Below are 22908 nucleotides of genomic sequence, written 5' to 3' on the forward strand. Positions count from 1 at the left end.
TATTAGTTTTTTGTATTTGAAAATGTATAAACATTTTTCAACATGGAAACGATTAAAAGATATATATCTGCGATTATCTAAAATAACAGCTATTAGATTAGACCATCATGTAATAATTGTGACAGGCATACATACAGTATACAGATGGACACATTATGACAACCTATATTGCTGCATGTCCCCGGCGGAGGCATCGCAAATATGAGCCGTTTATTTCTTGGTTGCTTGCGGGGCCGAACCCTGACAAGTGACAGGTGAACTCGTCAACTTGATAGGTGTTTGATATACACCTGTTTGATCTAGCCGTTAAATCTCAACTCATGAATATAGATTCACTTTCATCTTTCCTATACCATTTCCTGCTGTATCCACACTGTAGCATTTCAATCTGTTTGGGAATCACGCCGAATGGAATGAAGACGGCACATGCACAGTCCATGTGTTTATAGGGCTGTCACGATAATTACATTTGATCTGACGATTTTACTGTCGCTTAAACAATTACGATTAACTGCGAGAAACTGTGTTTCTGTCGTTGACCGTTGGAACGCTACGAATAAAAATTACGTTTCTGTTTGGCTTTTAAGGCTTCATGAACAAATGGTGCACAGGGCAGATATGATAATAACATATATAATGTAATGACTTTATGCTCATGACCAAAACCAGTTACTTTTCAGGATTAATTTCAAAATTAGTAGCAGATCTAAAAGCTCAACACACTTTTGATACTTTTGTGTGACACTGTAGTAACAATATGTAGTAATCAAGTAGGGCATTCATTTAAGAAAAAAAGTGGAGGTTTCTGCCCTTCAACAACGAGTTGTGCTTATGGTGCTTGTTATGAATGGCTCATTATTGCAACTTGTCGTTGACAAAAACATTGAATCTTGACGGCAAGCGAGTATAAATTACTTTATTTTTTATCCTTTATTTACCCAGGGTAGTAGCTGAGCACAATTGCTCATTTTCAGCAACGCCCTGCACATAGACACACACACACACACACACATAAAAACCTGGGGGCTGACCAGTACAACCGCAGTCTTATACTGTTGGCCACTAAGCAGCTCCACTGGAGCAGTTGGGGGTTCAGTGCCTTGCTCAAGGGCACTTCAGCGGTGTGATGACAATCACTTCCCGACCCAGGGTGGGAAGTGGGCCAGGGTGCTCGCTGGTGTTGCAGAGCCTGATGAGGTAAAGTACCGGATGCCCACCACGGCAGTGTCTAGGGGTTAGAATCCACTGGCCTGCCCACTTTCTATCTATCTATACGAACATACTCGGTGTTCAGGGGGAGGGAAGCTGGGCGGGGAAGGTTCAGTCTTTGTTCCTTCTTCAGGAGGAGTACGACGGAGGCGTTGCCTCCTCACTGACAGGTGAGCCAGTATAGAGTACAATAGCAGCGGCAAGCAGTGGGAGGAATTAACCCGTTAAAACCGGGAAAGCACCCGTGCCATTTTAGATTTCAGATTTTAGATATACAAGAAACACTTGAGCTTGTTGTAGATCTGCCATTTTGAAAATGTGTGCAAATCTTTGAATATAATAGTTTTGAAATCAAACATTTTGAACTAAAATCTTTACTTCTGAGGGTTCCTGGAACTAAATATTTTGAGATGGAAGGCGAAATTCATATCATTTTGGGGGTCCTTGACATGAAAAAGTTTGAGCACACATACGTTTTTCCTGTTAGGATATACAAGACATTTGTAAAATCAGCCTCAGGTCTTTATGGGTTAATTAACGACTCTACTGGTAGAACAAATGGGGTAAAACATTTATAAATTATTATACGTCTTTCGGCACACACACACACACACACTCTCTCTTCTCTTATTTTCTCTTTCTGAAAACAAGGCAAACGATGGAGCTTCCCACAACAACAGATTTCACCCACGTCTTCACACCTGTAAACCTGTGATGTAATAATAAAGTTGTTTATTCAGAACGTTCTCTTGACCTTGACCGTCTTGACAGCTCAGATACGCCACATTTTCCCCTCGAGTCATCATTATTTGACGAGACATTTACACAACACGCCGTGTTTATCCTAAACACAGCGTGTGTGTAAACGCATGTGGTCATACAACACTGCAGTCTCTCTCTCTCTCTCTCTCCCCTCCCCACAATCGGACGGCCGGGGGCCAATCACAGGCTCCGCTTGCGAGGCTTCCATTTGAAGCTTCTGTAGCACCGTAGTAGTGTTGCCCAGCAACCTGGAATCGGCACATTTCTGGGAGGTCCTGTGTGGATGGCAGGCAGGCAGGCACGCAGCAGTGGTACAAGAGAGAGAGAGAGGAAGGGGGAGAGAGAGGGAGAGAGAGAGAGAGAGGGAGAGAGGGAGAAAAGGAAGGATAGAGTCATATGAAAGGGACAGATAGAAGCTAGAAGCTTCAGAATCCAGAGGAAGAGAGGGAGGACCGGGAGCTGCGGTCTCCTGCCTCATTGGAAAGTTTTTCTCTTGTGACAGAGGGAGGGAAGGAAGGAAGGAAGGAAGGAAGGAAGGAAGGAAGGAAGGAAGGAAGGAAGGAAGGAAGGAAGGAAGGAAGGAAGGAAGGAAGGAAGGAAGGAAGGAAGGAAGGAAGGAAGGAAGGAAGGAAGGAAGGAAGGAAGGAAGGAAGGAAGGAAGGAAGGAAGGAAGGAAACAGAGGCCATTGATGCTCTGTGTTGAGACACTGATGTGCATTGTGTCTGTCTGTCTGTCCCCTATACCTACATTCCACCACTACCACTGTTTTCAGTTTTTGGAGCAGCGGTTCTGAGCTGCAGCCGGTACTGTACTGTTAGCGCTGCTGGTGTCTGTTGGGATCCCAGACTGGTCGTCCTCGTGGAGGGACAGGCACCGCAGAGGACAGACGGACTGACCTGGATATGCTGTAGGAGCTGCAGCCGAGCTGCAAACAGCCAGATCCACGTCACAGGGGCTTTATTTTTGTGGAGGTTGGATCCCGACGACTGTTGCTGCACCACATCGGTTCGGTCCCGGTGGGTCTCGCGACCGGTATATGGATGAATCTGGATAGCTCTAATCTGTACTGCTCTGGATAGCTCTGGACGGGGGCCCGCTTCTCTCGACTGGTGATCATATACTGAGACGGATCCAGGAGTGATGTGATTTGCCCTGGGGCGGGATAGATAGAACCTCCCAGGTCCAGCAATCCAGTGGGAGCAGCGCGGTGCTGACCTACTCAGAGAGCTGAGACAAGAGGAGCCTGGTGTTCCAGAGGAGCCTGGCCGATCCGGGAGGATACTTGTGTTTCTGGGGTCATGGTGGATTGCACGTATACCCCAGCAGGAACCTCATACCTCTCTCACCATGAAGCCTTCCAGCTCTGAATTCGATACTTTGCCCTCCTATTGATTGCTGTCTGTGCGTGTATAAGAAAGGGATCGCCCACCGGAGTCGAGAATGTGGAAGTTCAAAGCCTTCTGTATGGATTACTGGCACGTGCTCTGTCTGCATCCTCACAACAACTTTTATAAGAGGTACGGTGAAGCTTGCTTCTACTTAAAATGCACAATGCTATTTAACTCTAAATAAGAGCTCTGAATAACCTCCATTGTCTTTCTTTCCTATACTGTGTCAGAGCACTCAACATCAGGCCGAATCAGTTTGCATTAAGTCTCAAGAATGTGTTAATCAGAAGCTAGAGCTTTGTACACAAACAACGTTTTGTTTGCGCCTGCAGTTTCGCTGGGCTGGGGCACAGTGTTGACACGCTAAGCGTGAGAGGCATTACTCCAGGGATCATTATCCGACTGGAAGAAGCAGGTTAATGATGTTATTTGTGTGTCGCTCTTTGTTAAAAGTAACGGGGCACTTTGGACGGAGCCTGTTTGTGTTTGTTGTTGCCTGCTTAGAGTTGGCAGTGGCACCGCTGAATAGATGAGAGATTGGCGTGCTCTGTGCCTGAATTCATTCAGCTCTATACCCACATGGGACAGCATCATCTTCACCTTTCACCCACTGCATAATCTGTAGTGGTTTATTCAGAGACCAGTTCCACGGCTCCCATCGCTGTGTGGGGGAAAATGAATCACTCATTTACGAGCGAGTGGAGCTTGTTGCGGGGTCTTGTTGCAGGGTCCGTCCATCCCTGACCTCGACATGCCACCAGCTCTTGATTTATCGCTTATTGATTATTGCCGCTGCACATCATTGTGTTGTCGTTTAATGTCTGCTAGATTGTGTGTTCATTTTCTGTGGACGCTCCCCGCCCACAATCAAGCTAAATGTTGTCACTTATTAGGAAGTAAGAGCCCTTTACAGGTCTGTAACACTGAGAGTGATAGAAAGGAACCAAATGGACCCTCCATTTGTAACTTTCTCAGAGTTAAGTAAGTAAGTATAGTCGGAGAGGATTATTGTCGCACTCAAAGCACTTAAAAATGGCCATCCGTTGTCAATGGCATTTCATGTTGGGACAAACACTCAAAACTGGCTATTCATAATCGATAGCATTGCATGTGTGTGCAACTCAAATATGGTACTGTGAAGTGAGGGGTGCTCTTATCGTCATGCATCATCATACATCACATGCCGTGCTCAGCCAATCAAATCATTTCAGTGGTACAAACACACAGACACACAAAGATGGGCATAGGATCGGCTAGCGCCCCTCAAATATTGTGCATGACTGTCAAAAAAGGGTCTGTAACTAGACTCCTTGAGATGTCAAAAAAAGGTTGAGAATGACTCTAGGGCAGTAGCTCTTTGCACAAATCCACAACACACTGTGAGCTTGTAGATCTGCTATTTTTGATATCCAATATATAGATGGATACAATTGTTAAAATGATTGCAACGCTTTTAACTACTTTAGCTGGGGTAACCCCCCCAACGACCCCTGGGGGTCCCAGGACACCACCGTGAGAACCAATGCTCTAGGGAATCCCTGCAATATGTGACAGTAGGCAAGTCCTGTATGTTCACCTAAGTCAACCCCCCCGTCTCTCTCTCTCTCTGTCTCTCTCTGATAGACACCATCCCCCCATCCCTCTTCTGGCCTATAAAAATCCACTCATATATTTTTACTGCGTGTCACGACACACACACACACACACACACACACACACACACACACACACACACACACACACACACACACACACACACAGTACACACAAACACACACACACACACACACACACACACACACAAACACACAACTGTCCCTTCAAATTCCATTGCACACAATTCAAGCTCCTCAGCCGAGCTGGATTTTTCGGGCCAAAAAATCACATTATCTGTTTAAATCAAGAAAAGGAGAAAAGCCAAAGCAGAAGAATCGATTGTCCTCGACGATAAAGGGCTTTTAAGAAGTCTTTTTTGCCGCCGCCGTGTCCAACAACCATGCCCACATCTCTGATTTGTAACATATTATGTGCTTTGAAATAGAGGGGACAGTGATCAATAATGTCCTTGGCTTCATGGTAATCCCTACAGTCTTTTGCAGTCACACTCAACGGCTATTTATGTCTGGCTTTCGTCACGCTTTGCCACTGACTCTCAGACACATGTTGAAGGAGTCTTTCTTTCTGCACAACTCATCAGCGAGGAGAAACAGGAAGAGACTGAACAGGGACGTGAGACGCAGAGGTGCACAGCCTCCTGTCACGTCTATATATGTTGTTGCTGTCGGGCAGAAAATAAACTCTAATCTAAGGGGTTTTTTCCAAACTTTTGAACTTTTGATGTGGCAGCCTTTTTAATGTTTGTTTAGGGTTTGTTACATCACCATTACATCACCTAATCAACATGAGTTAGACTTTAGTATATTAGCGCCCCTCACTTCACACAGGTGTGATTTTTGTAAATGAGTTCCCTACTCATACAACAGCGTCACACGAAAATAGCAAAAGTAGCAGATCTGCAAGCTCGAAACGCGGCGTGAGTTTAGAGCTTGTCGATCTGATACTTTAGCTGGTTTTTTATTTGAATCCTGAAAAGTAACACTTCACTTTTGGACATATGAGGTTTCCACCCGACAGAGACGCTATGCTAATGTATTCTCTCTCTGATACACACACACACACACACACACACACACACACACACACACACACACACACACACACACACACACACACACACATTTGTATTACTATACAGGACATCAGCATTTTAGGATGGTGATTTTATGAACGCCATTTTATACAAGTTTGTCATTTGTAACCAAAACCCTGGAGCTGAAAATAGCTTGATCTTGTAGATTCGGCTATTTTTGGTGCACGGCACTGGTACTGTATCGCCGCGCATAACCCTATACATTTCTAATCCTAATCCTAAATTCCTAACCAACCAACCCCAACCAATTTTCCTAAACTTACCTCTAAAAAACAACCGTCTCTGTTGTGATGCCAGGAAAACAGACCCCACAACTCCGTCTAAAAAAATCAATTTTGCTTGTGGCTCACACACACACACACACACACACACACACACACACACACACACACGTGCACGCACGCACACACACACACACACACACACACACACACACACACACACACACACACACACACACACACACACACACACACACACAGATCTGACATTTTGAATTAGCATTCTGAAGGTGAGTTCATGTCCATAATGCATTAATAATGCATTACAGATGCAGGGAGCACAATGGCCCCCCAAACAATCTGCCCTATTAGTTTCTATTTCTGGGGCTTCCCCACTATGAGGTGCAGCCTCTTCACCAAACACCTCTAGTGTTACAATGAACTTCTTGTCACATAAAACATGTCTTCTAACAGGATGTTTCAGTGCCGTTCCCATGCGTTGTGATTCTTTTCCACTCCTTTTTCTGTCTGACATTCATTATCTCCGTCCTATGACCCTATGATACATTTTCCCTGTATGGGGGGGACATACAGCACAGTATAGCTCTGGTCCATAGCGTTGTGAGTCACTGTACACTGTTCTTGTCTCCAGTTCAGTAAAAATAGACGATATGTTTCGCTACTACTCACAGAAACTAAGCCGGGTTTATACGTGTTGAAAGCCTTTCTCTATTTGTGGTGGAAATATGTACTCTCAGAGCGACACCTTTTGTGTCAAATCCACCTTTTTGGCCAGAAAACCCTGTAAACCGGTCTTTGTTTCTGTGAGTACAGCAAACAGTATATTGTTTATTTTATTTTTCAAATGAGGAAAATACACGTATACCGCCACATCGCGTTCAGGAGAACTCCCAATTCTTTGGACCAGAGCTATAGGGGACATAATTATATAGGAATTTCATAGTTTCTTCATAGTTTCAGTTTCAATGATTCAGTTTCAATGTGTCATCAACATTGCAATGTACGTTTTGTCTGATGTTCAGACACATAAAACACGTCTTATAGCAGTACGTTTCAGCCTCACGTCATGATTCTTTTCCACTCCTTTCTCTGTCTGACATTCATTATCTGCCGGAATTATTTATCGCAAGTTTCACGACTGTTTTGATTTCTTTTTCCATCTTGTAAAAACTTAAAAAATAAAAATAGAAACTGAAAGAGCCAAGTCTCCTCCGCACCCCAAAAGAGGTCATTATGTTTGTATAATTCCACAGAGTCACCGGAATATAGCAGTCATTGGGTGTAACTCATTAAACTGGTTACATGGGTCAGATAGTGTTCCAGCAGTGAGGCCGCGGTGGAAAGTCAATAAGTACATTTACTCCATCACAACGAGCTTGAAGAAGAACAGCTATTTTTTAAGGGACTTGACAAATGTAAGGGCCTTTTACTCGTAACACATTAGTTCTACACATAGACTGCATTGTGATGTTGTTACTTTTACTTGAGTAAAACATCTGAGTATACTTCCATCCACCACCACTGGAATATTGGGTGTAACTCCTTACACTGGTTACACGGTCAGCACTGAGGGGGTGTGTGTGTGTGTGTGTGTGTGTGTGTGTGTGTGTGTTGTTAAAGCATGAAGGCTGATGGACTAACTCAAAACAGCCTCTACCTCCCGCTCCCAGCTGCTGAACCGGGGTTCACCCCCCTCCCCTCCCTCTTCCCACTGAGACCAGTGTAGTTCTTGGACTAGAGCCCAGGTGGGCTTATACAGGCGTGTGTGTGTGTGTGTGTGTGTGTGTGTGTGTGTGTGTGTGTGTGTGAGCGCGCACGCGCTGTGCTCTCTATCTTTCTGTCTATGTTTTGTCTGTCTGTCTGTCTCTCTCTCTCTCTCACTCTCTTCATGTTTACTCTTTTGATTGATTGGTTGAATACTTTATTAGTCAGAAATGAAAATTGCAGAGAGTTACAGTAAGACATTTGGAACACAAAAAATTCCTTGGAACTTGTTTCTTTCTCGCGTTCTCTCTCTCTCTCTCTCTCTCTCTCTCTCTCTCTCTCTCTCTCTCTCTCTCTCTCTCTCTCTCTCTCTCTCTCTCACACTCTCTGACTCACATAAGCAGACACACATTGAGGAGACCTAAACAGGCAGGCCCAGCCCATCACCATTGGAGAGCACATCTTTGCCAGATGAGGGAAAGAGCGCTTTCTGCAGCAATAGAACAGCGAAGGGGTGTCTGTCTGTCTGTCTCTGTGGAGGAGAATAGGGCTTGTGGGTGGAGAGCCCTTTGTTAAAGAAGGTGGCTTTGATTTTGTTCTGGGCTCTACGCTACGCACTGGGCCTTTTTACCTTACTTGGTCATCATCGGGGCGGCTTCGCTTTGCTAGACCAGCAACTTTTCCGCAGGGTCCAACAACATCCCAGCTCCGAGACGCTCTTTAAAAGGGAACAGACCAAATAACTTTAGCAGCTAGGCAAAAGAAGGCATTTCTCTGTGGGTTCCTCTATGGAAAGTCAAGGATGTGGGATATAATTTTGTGGTCAAGTGAGGAGTGAGTACAGACTGTACTTCAGCTGCCAGTTTAAGGAGGGGAGTTGCCACAGTTTCTGTGTGTGTATTCATGTGTACGTGTGTGTGTGTGCACATGTGTGTGTGTGTGTGTGTGTGTGTGTGTGTGTGTGTGTGTGTGTGTGTGTTTTGGGACATTTTGAAAACTTCCTCCCCCGTGCCATGCTCAGTTATTTTTTTTTCCGGGCATGTCTCATGTCTCCAGTGATGTCACTGCTGTGTGGAATGTGATGTGGAAGTACTGCATATCCAGTCGAACTATAAGGTACGTACAGGAGATACTTATGGGTGGATGGATGGTTGGTTGGACTGGACTCTCTAAGTGCTGGTTGTTTTCAGACCGGCCCCAAACAGAAGGTCTAAAATGAAATGTGGAGGAGATATTTTGATCTCTCTCTCTCTCTCTCTCTCTCTCGCTCTCTCTTTTAACTGATCAAATAACATTCCTGTACATTTTACCCAAAAGCCTGTTTCGCTTTCCTATCCAAAACCAATGGAGACATATTATCATTGGCATGCTACACTTATAAAAAGGCAGGACAGTTTTCAAGGTCCTTCAGAAGAATAACTGCTTTTCTCCTTTTCTTCTCTCTCAGACATGCATACATTGCTCGGGGGATGAATTCATGCAGAATGATGTGCGGCAGTAGTGATTTCTCTATCAGGTTTTATGCCTTATTATCACATAAATGTGTCTTACTTATAGAAGCACATACACAGCAAAATCCTTAGTGTTCAATCATCCATTTGTGTTTCTCTGAAATACGGCCTGCGCTCCTAAAGATAACCCTTATCATTGTTATGTTAACCCATTCTGAACGGAAACCCATTTTGGTGTTAGCATCATGTTATGCTTTAGCTATTGAAAAATAGCAGATCTACAAGCTCATAGCGCGCCACCGAGTGGCGCGCTACGAGCTTGTAGGTCTGCTATTTTTGAAAAATCGAAGAACGACTGACATTTTTTTAATCTGATCTCAGGTCAGAATGGGTTAATCAGACCAGTGTGTGTCCAGTGGAAACCTCGTATGAATCTGATCTCAGGTCAGAATTGGTTAAGAAAAGTCCCAAGTACATACCAGCTTAGACCGACGGGATTATCTGAGCTTTATCTGTCCCGTTGTACCTGTGCCGGTGTTACGTGTGTCATTAGAATTAATATACAATTTAGCCTTGCGGTGGAATTCAATGCAGGTACGCGTGTGAGTGTATGTGTTATCTCTGTAGTGTAGCCGACGCCGTGCACCCCTGGCCCAGTATAGACGCGTCTTTTTTTGTGAAGGTACTGAATGGGTTTATCTTGAAGGACATGGAGGTTATTTATTTATTCGATTATTTCTTGTATTCAGAGATTGTTCAGAGTTCCTTTAACATATATTCCAATTATCTTCTTTTTTCTTTTTTTTTACTTTTTTTTTGTTTGCAGATAAAAAGAATTGCAGTCACACTGTAAGGTTATATTCATCATTAACTTTAACAAGCAACCTATTCCAGCCCATTCATGAATGTCCATTATTATTATCATCAGTGTCGAGTCGACCTGTTGATTTCTATACTCAGTCCATTTCTCCCATCTTCGTTGAATATATATCATTACAAATCTTTTAATTGGACTATTTAACCCATTCATATTTAATGACACCAATCGTTACATTGCATCTTGTGTTTTCTTTCCCCTCCCCCCTCACACTGAGCACTGCAAATACGTCAATCACACTTGCAATCACTTTGCAAAACAAAACATACAATAAAAACTAAAATAAGACTCCCAAATCCTCTCACATTTCTGTTGTTCTTGTACTTCCTTGTTGATCGCTTCGAGTTTAGTATTTATTTCTTCTTTGAAGTTTGTAAACTCCTGTCGCATGTCTCTTTTAAACTCTTCTTTGAATTTTGAAAAATTGTCCATAATCTCTTGCTTTAGTTCTGTCATTTCTATGGCGATAAAATCTTGCCCTCGCCATGCTGCTCTCCTTCCAACTTCTTATCGTCGCGTTCTGTTGACTTTTCCGACTGCATTTTGTTCTTTGTACTTCTCGTTTTCCTCCCCCCCGCTCATATCTCGTTTATCACGTCTTTGAATTTGTTGTATACTTGTATTATTCGGGGGTTAACCTTACATAATACACAGGAGCTGCGATTTATGCTGCCCTCTCACTCAGCTGTCTACCGGAAGTCATGGCAGTTACAGTTATAATTTCGCAATCATGAAAGAGAATAATCATCTCAAATATATGAACTGTTTTATTATAAGTTTCAGTTCATTTGTTTCAAGTTATTTCCAATGCAGTCCGATATTTTCATCAGAATATCGTGAAAGTAAGCCTGAAAAAGTCTTAAAGCTAATAATAATCACTTGTTAAGCTGACTTTTTCTACAGTGTGGTTCTATAAGCGCACAGCGTGTCGTGTTGTAGATGTGCTATTTTCACCCCCAAAAAACCTTATGCCATCCCCAGCATAGGAACACTAGAGTTCTAGTTGTTGTACCTTTTTAAGGATATCAGGAAGCATGTACGTACGGTATACCGGCATATCACACTGAGATGCTTACTGGCATAGTGACACTGTAGAAACCAGCGGGACATCTGATATGTACCTGGTTAGTGTGTCAGGGCGTGCCCTAGAACACAGGAGAGAGAGAGAGAACATTACTTATTTAACCTGAGCTTGTCATGTGGTGCCTGTTGGATCGGTCCTCCGTGGATCAGGGTTCAGGCTGACATGTCCTACAGGAGGGTCACATGTACATCTCCAATGCACCGGAATGTTAAAGACTTCCCGTACTTTGTAACCACTGCGGTTATTATCCGCGGCTGCGTAAAGCATTCGATGACACAGTGCCGCCACCAGCAGCACGTGACGGGAACGGTTGCTGGATGTGTGAGACGCATACAGGCACAGTCGCGAGGTTACGCTGGACTCGTCTGAATCCATCATCCAGGTAAGGTTGTTAACATGCATCTGGGGGAATGCCAAGACTGAGACCCCTTGGCCGTTATACGCTTCATGGCTATCTCTCTCTCTCTCTGTGTAGACTGGGCTTGTGGGTGGAGGGGGATGAGGAGCTGTTTGTAATGGATGGGCAGAATCCAGTGCCAGGTGGGTGTGCAGTAGTTCCACTGTGGCGAGTATAAAAAAAAAAAAAAAAAGCAGAGTGCTGTGGGAAGTGGAAAAGCTTATTCAGCAACGTGTCCGTGACACAGACCTGTGGTTCGGCTGGTCAGCGGTGTCAGTATGATGGATATGGTATAAGAGGCCATTATGGTTGTTCTCAAGAGCTGGAGGTGGAATGGAAATCTACAGTTGGGACTTGCACACTAAGCATCCATGTTGAATAGTTTACAGTTCATTCGAGTGTTCCTGTTGACGTTGCAGTGTTGAACCATTGATAAGTCCCCCATAGCCATATCACATACAGTAAATAGCCCGATAGACAATCTCACAATACAATGTGATTCTCTACGCATTGTGAGATTGTAGATTGGCTATTTTCGTTATTTTAGAAAGAAAAAATATTTATAATTATTGAAATTATGTGTTTATTTAGGGGCGCCAACATGGCTTTTGAACATTACGTCATATGGCAGCCAAGTCCATGGGATGTTTTGTTTGTTTTGGGCAGTAAATAACAACATAAGACGTCATATGAATACATCCCTCACTTCAAACAAGTGTGATTGTTTTCTTTTTTTTTCTTTTTTTTTTACACTTTTGACATTTCTTAAATGACATGGCCAACATGGGGAGGCCAGGTTGAGATTGCTTAACTTTAAACCCCAGGCAGCATCCATAATTGTGGGGCAAGCCTTCGCTGAAAATAGCAGATCGACAAGCTCGGACAACAACAGAAAACAGAAAATACACTAGTATAGACTAGAGCCCTGAGGGACTCAACCATACAGACTGTAACTGCTCTGCGAGAATGGTGCCAGGCCCAAACGTACAGTAGCTGTTCATAGTGGATTCAGAACCAGAACCATGCTGCTGTGTTTGATGTACTATTTGCACTAGTTGCAGTGGGGAATGAATGGGTTCACATTTACATTATTCTACTGTACAGCCGTTGGCTAGTTTCCATGGAAGCATGCTGTCTGCAGGGCTTAAAGTTCTCAGTCCTGGGTACTGATTTCAGTCCTGAGGATTTCATAGGGGTCATTTAATGGCATCAGTGCAGATTTGCAAAACATCATTTTCAGTCTTGCGATTTTTTTGGGCTTTAAACCCTGTGTCTGTCTGTCTGTCTGTCTGTCTGTCTGTACAGTATGTCTGTCTATTTTACAGTATAGTGTATATTGTCTCTGTCGGGTGTAAACCTCATACGTATGTATGTATGTATGTCAAATTCAAAAGTAGCAGGTCTACAGGCCTGGAATGCTCCGCTGCGCTTCCAGCTCGCACATCTGCTAGTTTTACTAGTGGTGTCTATACAGTACTATAGTGGTGTTCATTCAAGTTGAAGACAGAGTCCGTCCTCCTGAATAATGTAAAGGGTTGGTTTCTCCCAGGGCATGGGGGTTTTGTACACTACCTGACATACATACATACTGTACGCACGCATGCATGCACGCACACACACACACACACACACACACACACACACACACACACACACACACACACACACACACACACACACACATACAGTACACACACACACACACACACACACACACACACACACACACACACACACACACACACATACAGTACACACACACACACAGTACACACACACACACACGCACACACACACACACACACACACACACACACACACACACACACACACATACAGTACACACACACACAGTACACACACACACACACACACACACACACACACACACACACACACACACACACACATACAGTACACACACACACAGTACACACACACACACACACACACACGCACACACACACACACACACACACACACACACACACACACACACACATACAGTACACACACACACAGTACACACACACACACACACACACGCACACACACACATACATAATGAATTATTATACTTGACAAATACAATCATTATAAAATGCCTTATAATGTGTCATGATTATTGTTATATATAGCATTGTGATTATGTATTAGTTCTTATAAATAACTATCACTATACAGTGTTATAATGAGCAGATTATAATGGCTTATGAGTATGTTTATAATGCATTATAGACATGGGATGCTGGGATGCATAGCAAGTGTTATAGAGTAGGCCTACATACATACTGTACTGTATGTATGCATGCATGCATATATATAAATATAGCAGAGTGGCTCATAGCCTCTGCCTGAAGACAAATTAATTTCGAGGAAGCAATCTGATTGGTTGAAACAGCCATCTAGCCATGCTTTCCATTCTGCGCTGCCTTTCAGAAAAGTTCCTGCAGCATCACAGGTGTGCATTAATGACCGTAAACCACACCCTCGTGTAATATTGCTTAACCCATTCTGAACGGGCACCCATTTTGGTGTTAGCATCGTGTTATGCTTTAGCTATTGAAAAATAGCAGATCTACAAGCTCATAGCGCGCCACCGAGTGGCGCGCTACGAGCTTGTAGGTCTGCTATTTTTGAAAAATCGAAGAACGACTGACATTTCTAGAATCTGATCTCAGGTCAGAATGGGTTTAATCAGACCAGTGTGTGTAACGGCGGAAACCTCGTATGAATCTGATCTCAGGTCAGAATGGGTTAAATCTCCCCCAGCCATGGTGCAATTCCCCTTTAGGCCTGTGGTTAAAGGAGAGTTCAGGACAACTCGTGTGCTTACCGTAATATGATGACAAACGTGAGATATCATCCGCTCCTGCGACCGGATCATAAACCCGAAAAGGAATGCTGCCCCCCCCCCAGGGGTCCCGGACACCCTGTTGAAGACCTCTGTTCTTCTAGACAGTAACAAATGGAGTTATGTAGCATATAGCCCCAAGGTAACGGTTTGAGATGAAGTGCACTGAAGTGCAGTGCAGTGCAACGCTGTGCACTTGTGCAGTGCTGTGGGGGTACACAGCTACACACCTATCTGTGTCAGTTGAGTCGAGTTGAGTCGAGTGCAGTGCAGTGCAGTGCAGTGCAGTGCACGTACACAGTCATGCTGCTACAACGCCCGGCCTCTGCATGTTCAGCTGATTGGCTTTGAAGTGCTAATCACCCTAGGAAGCACCGTTTGTTTACTCTGCTTCTAAATGTCCAAGCTCAAAAAGTACAACAGTGCTATTTCTCTCTCTCTCTCTCTCTCTCTCTCTTCTGGGTAGCGATGGTATCTGAGGAGACGAAATATAATATCATCTCTGTCAGGTGGAAACCTGACAGACCTGACAAAATGTCCAAAACTGTTACTTTTCACGATTCAAATTCAATACCGGCAAAAGCAGCAGATCGCCAAAATGCGGATCTGATACCTTTGATGCTTCTGCGTGACGCTGTAGTGTGATCAAGTAGGGCGTTCATTTGCGAATCATGGAGATACAGGGTTTCTGCCCGGCATGTGAGTGTGTGCAGTGGTGCTACAACATCCCAGAGAAATGTCCGTCTTCACATAATTGACTCCAGCTCTCTCTTTTTTTGTGTTCACTCCGTCTCTTATTAGCTTTGTGATGGGAGGAGGTGGGGTCTGCCATAGCTCCCTGTCTCTTCACTGTTACCCTTTGGCCCGCTCGCGTTAATACACTTTTGATGACATATTCCTTTGCATCTCCTCACAGCGCCTTGCCTGGCGAATAGTGTGTGTGTGTGTGTGTGTGTGTGTGTGCGTGTGCGTGCTCGCGCATGTTTGTGTGTGTGTGAGTGCGTGAGCTGCATTAACTTATGTAATAATGAGAGGGGAGGGGTGGGGGGATCAGAGAGAGAGAGAGAGAGAGAGAGGTGAGAGAAGCAATGAGCTCATGCTGCTGCAGTGCAGTTCTCGGTAGATATTCCATGTAGATATTCCACGGCCACGCTATGTTCATGTGCACGTCAAGGCGTACACACGCGCACCACGCCCCCCACACGGCCGCACGTCATGTGCCAACGCTCGCCGATGCGTTGACTGACGCATACAGAATACATGTGCATTGTGCACACGGAGACACAGGCATGCATGCACTACATGCATTATGGAAACTGTATATAGTGTCCCTTTGCAGAATCCAGCCTGATTTATACTTTGTTGCACGCCGGTGTTGCGCATGCCGTAAATAGCAGATATACAAGCTCACAACGTGTCACATTCGTGACGCGTTGTGAGCTTGTAGATCTGCTATTTAGTGAGCACAACGCCGGCACGGAATAACAGAGGCTGTGGCGGTCAGTCTGTTTCTGATTTATAGAATCAGCACTGCAGGGTTTCATGTCATCTATGGATCCATATGTCCCATTCATCTCTTTGAACAAAGACCCCATGCTGTGCTGCCTCTCTGTGACTGGGATAATAGGAACCAGCTCTGTCTTTTCCTTGCATCATCCTCTGCTCGGTTGTGTGTTGGAAGAGATTGCCGCCCCAGGCAGGCGTGCACGTGTGGCCGTTGTGCACACCGCACAGGGGCCGAGAGAGAGAGAGAGAGAGAGAGCCCTGCACTGATGATGACTGTAAATCTGTCATCCTCACGACACAACGGGGGACAATCAATTTTCACACGAGGTAGCCTTTTGATCCGTGAAGGACAGGGGGAAGTGACAGAGAGGAGAATGAGACAGCCAATGAACTGTGTGTGTGTGTGTGTGTGTGTGTGTGTGTGTGTGTGTGTGTGTGTGTGTGTGTGTGTGTGTGTGTGTGTGTGTGTGTGTGTGTGTGTGTGTGTGTGTGTGTGTGTGTGTGTGTGTGTGTGTGTGTGTGTGTAGGGCTGTCACGATTCAAAACTTAAGTTGATGATTAATTGTCATACAAATAATTGTGATTAACGATTGAATTGTGTTTTTGGCTTTGAACATTGGAACATACAGTATGGATCTAGATTCAATAGCTGTTCTCGCGCGTACGTGCGTGCGTACAGGCCTGTAAAACTCTGAGAGCGTACACACTTAGGTTAACACTGATTATTTTATTTTATTTTTGTTTTATTTCATTTCATCAATTGTGATCAAATGTGGTTTTACATGAATACATTCATGTAAATGTTTTCCTTTTTTAAATTATTTTACATATTATTCCATGTGAAAAGGAACAGGAAGAACATGAATCGTGTTCATACCTGCCCATATCTACAATTGAAATGCATCAAATGCTACCAACCACATGTATCACAATGATCCGTCAAATAAAAAGAGAGAAAAATAAGAGAGAACAAAGAATGAAAGGAAACAAAACATGAAAATTAACCATCCAGTTCATAATTTATATATATTTTTTTTAAACGTTCTTAAACTGAAACATTGTTGTACAACTCTTCAACCCCTTGCTTTGAGAATACCATAACTTTGTACCAGAAAAGTTTTCAATTGGTGGATAATAAGCCCCCTTGAGGTGCATCGTATAATGTTCATGGGGGTCCTCCTCATAGGCCTCATAGGGGGTCCTCCTCATAGGCCCCTTTTCCACCGGTACGGAACCGCTTCAGTTCATAAATTGTTTATAGGATCAATATAAGTAAATGAATATATGATAACAATTTAATATACTGTAGGTATGGTTTTGCCCACTCAATTCATAATTAACGTTCCAATTTTGGAGGTCTGGCTCATGGACTAAAAACTGGTTCTGAACTGAACCGGTTCCCAACCGGTGGAAAAGGGGTCATATTGTCCTCGTATTGGAGCAGAAGAGAGATATGTATCAAATGGGTGTCTGTGTAAATCCTAAAGGTTGGAGGGATAGAGAGAGATAGAGACGGAGGGAGAGAGAGACAGACAGACAGACAGACAGACAGACAGACAGACAGACAGACAGACGGGGCATAATGATAATGACCTGCATTTACTGGGGAAAATAGAATGGGTCCTTGGAGTGCAGAAACATGGGATTCCAGACTTAAGATAAACCACTGCTATAGATAATAGAGTGCTCAGGGTAAAAGAGCAGCCATTACAAATGCATTGGCTACGAGATTTCCCGTACACTGACCTCATTCTGGCATTATTACTAACACATTTATGTCCTCTCCTGATGTCATAACAACGTTGATTAAAGCCAGTGGACCTGGAAGCATGTGTACCGTATCGGCATTGTAACGATGTTTGTGTATGCCTGTGTTTTTCTTTTTAGAATGGATCCACTTAGATTAGATAGATTGGACTGAACTCTTGTAATATAATACTTAAAGCAGTAGGTTCTCAACCTGTGGGTCGGTACCCCCAAATTATTTTTATTTTTATTGGGGGGGGGGGGGGGGGGACTTGTTTCTGTCGGGTGGAAATGCTACTTTTCAGGATTCAAATTCAAAAACAGCAAAAGAAGCAGATCTACAAGCTACAAGCTTGCAAATCTGCTACTTGCTTTTGTGTGACCCACTAGTATGATCAAGTAGGACATTATTTACGAAAAAACACAACCATACCATACCATACCATCTTTATTTATATAGCACATTTAAATAACAACAAAGTTGTGCTTTACAATAAAATAATAAAAATCACAACTTCAACATCAAAAACAGCTCATACTATGCTTGGAAATGCCAAAGAATAAACATACGTCTTAAGGCGTGATAACACCTGAAGGTTGGGGGCTTGTCTTATGTGCAGATGCAGCTCATTCCAAAGCTTGGGAGCTGCCACTGCAAAAGCCCGGTTCCCTCTGAGCTTCAGCCTGGTTTTAGGCACCACCTGGAGGAGCTGGTCAGAGGACCTAAGGGTCCTTGTGGGAACATAAGGTTTCAGCAATTCAGAGAGATAAATGGGTGCCAAACCATTTAAACATTCAAAAACAAAAAGCAAGTCAATCCTGTGTCGCACAGGAAGCCAGTGGAGGGAGGCTAATAGAGGACTAATATGGTCTCGCTTACGTGTACCTGTAAGCAACCGTGCGGCGGCATTCTGGACTAACTGTAAGTGAGAGATGGAGACCTGGTTGACTCCAATATACAGGGCATTACAGTAGTCAAGGTAGGGATGTCATAAAGGCATGGATAACCGTTTCGAACATAGAGCTTTGCCAACCTCCTAAGCTGGAAGAAGCTCTTTCTGACCGTTTCATTAACCTGTTTGTCCATCTTTAGATCAGAGTGGATTTTAACGCCTAGATTGGTGGCAGTTGGCTTTAAGAAAGGCATAAGGGGGCCTAAATCACCGGGAGGAAACACATTGTTGCTGGAGCCCAAACACCATAACTTCAGTCTAACTTCAGTTTAACAACGAGTTAAAATATGGAGATATGAGGTTTCTGCCCAACAGCAACAATACACACCAGTTTATATTTAAAATGTCATAACCTTGACAGACGTATAATAGGCCTAGAGTGGTGGGAAGAGATAAGGCAGCTGCGTAGTTGTGTGGACCACCATGCACACAAACGCATGCTCAAATTAACACCTGTCCCCGCTCTATCGGTGAGATTAACGTGCTGTCACGGGGAGGCTGGGAACACAGCGTGGTAAACAGTCATTAGGGTTAAATGTTTGTCCTGCGCGTGCTAACTGCTGTGGGCTGTGTGCATATGGATGTTTGCACACACACACACACACACACACACACACAGTCTGTCTACGATGGCCACACTGTCTTAACATTGCCAGCCATGTAATGTAGTTTTCAGCTGTTGCCGTGACGACCAGCATCTACGTGCAGTGTAGTGTAGTGACCACTGGCCAGGGTCCCGTAGAGCCCAGAGATTCTCAACGCTTTTTTAATTTCATGGACCTCCCTGTTTGATATGCATATAGTAAGACGTCCCTGTTTCGATACGCATTGGAGACCTCCCTGTTTGATATGCATGCCATTCCTTCAATCTCGGGGGACCACAATCGACACTTTAAAATCATAATGTAACTCTTGAGAAGCGTGCTTATGGGTCCTTTTGGTTTCTTTTGTATACTCTCTTTTTCTGTATACTTTTATTACTTGCGCAAGCAGAGCGCGCAAGTAATAATTTCGCCCGGTCTCTTTCACCGTGACAGCCAACCCGCCAATTGATGTGTATGCAAAAAAACATCAAATCTGTGCCTGTTTTGCTGGGACCAGATTACACAAATGACCATATTTCTTACGTCATCATTGAGAGCTAGTCATACGTATACTATATACATAATCAGTAAAAAATAAAATAGCAAATTGTGCCTGATCTGCTGGGACCAGAGTACGTGGTGTGTATATGTATGACTAGCTCTCAATGATGACGTAAGAAATATGGTCATTTGTGTAATCTGGTCCCAGCAAACCAGGCACAGCTTTGCTGTTTTTCTTGCATAAGCATATAATGGCGGGTTGGCTGTCACGGTTTTTGGCGCAAAGTAACCACAGTATACCGCTAATCAACTTACAACTACATACTCTAGTCTATATAGTATATGTATATGTATACGTATGTCTTACGTCATCATTTAGAGCTAGTCATACGTATACTATATACATAACCAGTAAAAATAAAATAGCAAATTGTGCCTGATCTGCTGGGACCAGAGTACGTGGTGTGTATTTGTATGACTAGCTCTCAATGATGACGTAAGAAATATGGTCATTTGTGTAATCTGGTCCCAGCAAACCAGGCACAGATTTGCTGTTTTTCTTGCATACGCATAAAATGGCGGGTCGGCTGTCACGGTTTTTGGCGCAAAGTATCCACAGTATACCGCTAATCAACTTACAACTACATACTCTATATAGTATATGTATATGTATACGTATGTCTTACGTCATCTTTGAGAGCTAGTCATACGTATACTATATACATAATCAGTAAAAATAAAATAGCAAATTGTGCCTGATCTGCTGGGACCAGAGTACGTGGTGTGTGTATATGTATGACTAGCTCTCAATGATGACGTAAGAAATATGGTCATTTGTGTAATCTGGTCCCAGCAAACCAGGCACAGATTTGCTGTTTTTCTTGCATAAGCATAAAATGGCGGGTTGGCTGTCACGGTTTTTGGCGCAAAGTAACCACAGTATACCGCTAATCAACTTACAACTACATACTCTATATAGTATATGTATACGTATGTCTTACGTCATCATTTAGAGCTAGTCATACTATCAAAGATCAAAGTGGATAAGAATGTAGAGAGAGAAATGATACGATTACGACAATCACCTCTTGAAAATCCAAATATACGGAAGATAATTACCATTAAAACATTCATTAAAAATTTGATTATTGAATGTCAGAGGTTATCTAACACATTTAGAAGATAAAAACTCAGATTCCCAACTCGAAATGTTGGATCTAATAGCTTTTACTGAAACACACTTAAAGAAAAATAATAACATTACTTTTAAATTAAAAACAATTAACACGAATTACAATACAATCAGGAATGACAGAGAAAAAGATATAGGTGGGGGAGTTATGTTTGCTATAAAAGAAGATATTTCCATTGAAATAATTCAAAATGAAATCAGGATATTAGAAAAAGTAGAACACGTATGTATACATGTAAAAGATAAAGATCTATATATCATTCTTATGTACAGATCACCTAAAACAGACCTTTCGAAATTAAACACATTTCTCGAAAACATGGTAAAGTATCTATCATCTCCGACTTCTGCAATTATGATAATAGGAGATTTCAATGAAGACCATAATACTGAGAAAGATAGAAGTATAAAGACCTACATGTCAAGATTAGGCTTTAAACAATTAAATACAAATCCAACTACAGATTACGGAAGTATTTTAGTTCATGTATATTTTAACAAATGTGAAAGTATTATTACAGAAATTGAAGTTAGAGACACATATTACTCTGATCATGATTTAGTATTAATATCACTATAGTCCAAGATGAAATACATTTAAAACAATTGACAATTTACAATAAGTAATACAATAATTAGACTGTATAATATATTTTAATTCAGTTTATATACTATATTTTTTCATCACATATCAATGATTTATTTTTCTTTGAAAAACTAAAAAGGGATCTAGAATATATCTACATCGATAAAACTGTATTTCTTATATAGATAGAAACTTGAACCATACTTAATAATACTAGGTGTTTACATGCATAAAGTAGATAGGTAGCAAATAGTTACACCTAATAATTAGACATTTCAAACATTCCTTCACAGAGATATTGAGATTCCACCGTTTACAGAATAATTATACTGTATAACATATTTTAATTCAGTTTATATACCTTTTTTTCATCACATATCAATGATTTATTTTTCTTTAAAAAACTAAAAAGGGATCCAGAATATATCTACATCGATAAAACTGTATTTCTTATATAGATAGAAACTTGAACCATACTTAATAATACTAGGTGTTTATATGCATAAAGTAGGTAGGTAGCAAATAGTTACACCTAATGATTATACATTTCAAACGTTCCTTCACAGAGATACTGAGATTTAACAGTTTACAGTGGTCGAAAGTACTTGCGCGCTCTGCTTGCGCACTAGTTGGCCATTTATTGAATACACAGGACCACAGAAACAGAAACAGACCTCTTATTAGTGTTATCCTTTTTAGCATTATTACATAATTGTACATCTGTACTTTTTGCATACTGTTAATAAAGTATTCAATCAATCTCAGAGTTACAGACCTGGAACGGTCCATTTGGTTCCATGTGTACGCTCGTCGCTCCTAGAGTTACAGCCCCGTAAAATGGGGTTAATTTGGTCCCCAGAACAATGCGTTGAGCACCAGCGCCATATACTGTAGCCAGTAGCCACAGAGGAATTTATTTTCTCAATGACAATCGTTCAACAATCTCAGCATGGCTCGCTCATTTAGTGTAGATCACAGTTGACAGCTATTGATCCCCTGCCTCCTCATCCTCCCTTTAGGCTGAGAGTCGTTTTGCAGAAGACAGTGCACTGTCGAGTTATTTTTCTTGTATTGCATCCGGACCTGATTACTTGAGAATTGGAGTGGGTTGGGATGTGAATGTGTCCTGTGTTGGTTGGTGGTGACAACCAAGGGCTTTTT

General features: G+C 42.7%; 1 protein-coding gene across 5 annotated transcripts in view; it reads left to right on the forward strand.

Annotated features, from left to right (window-relative positions):
- The window catches only part of LOC310862237 (IQ motif and SEC7 domain-containing protein 1-like), a gene marked incomplete at its 3' end in the record, with an annotated part of 207144 nt that overhangs the window by 120660 nt on the left and 63576 nt on the right, over nucleotides 1–22908 (forward strand). Inside the window, exon 1 of one of the 5 annotated variants that reach the window (XM_083770034.1) lies at nucleotides 2657–3489. The exons of 3 other annotated variants lie outside the window; for them this stretch is intronic. In XM_083770034.1, the coding sequence (XP_083626160.1) occupies nucleotides 3413–3489 (77 nt within the window). In that variant the 5' untranslated portion in view covers nucleotides 2657–3412. Of the gene's footprint in view, nucleotides 1–2656; nucleotides 3490–8976; nucleotides 9133–22908 lie in introns of those variants that run through there. One more of the 5 variants, XM_083770035.1, reaches the window with a different exon arrangement.

This window comes from Protomyctophum parallelum (genome assembly GCF_964188405.1).
Source record: "Protomyctophum parallelum genome assembly, chromosome: 7".
Taxonomy (NCBI): domain Eukaryota; kingdom Metazoa; phylum Chordata; class Actinopteri; order Myctophiformes; family Myctophidae; genus Protomyctophum; species Protomyctophum parallelum.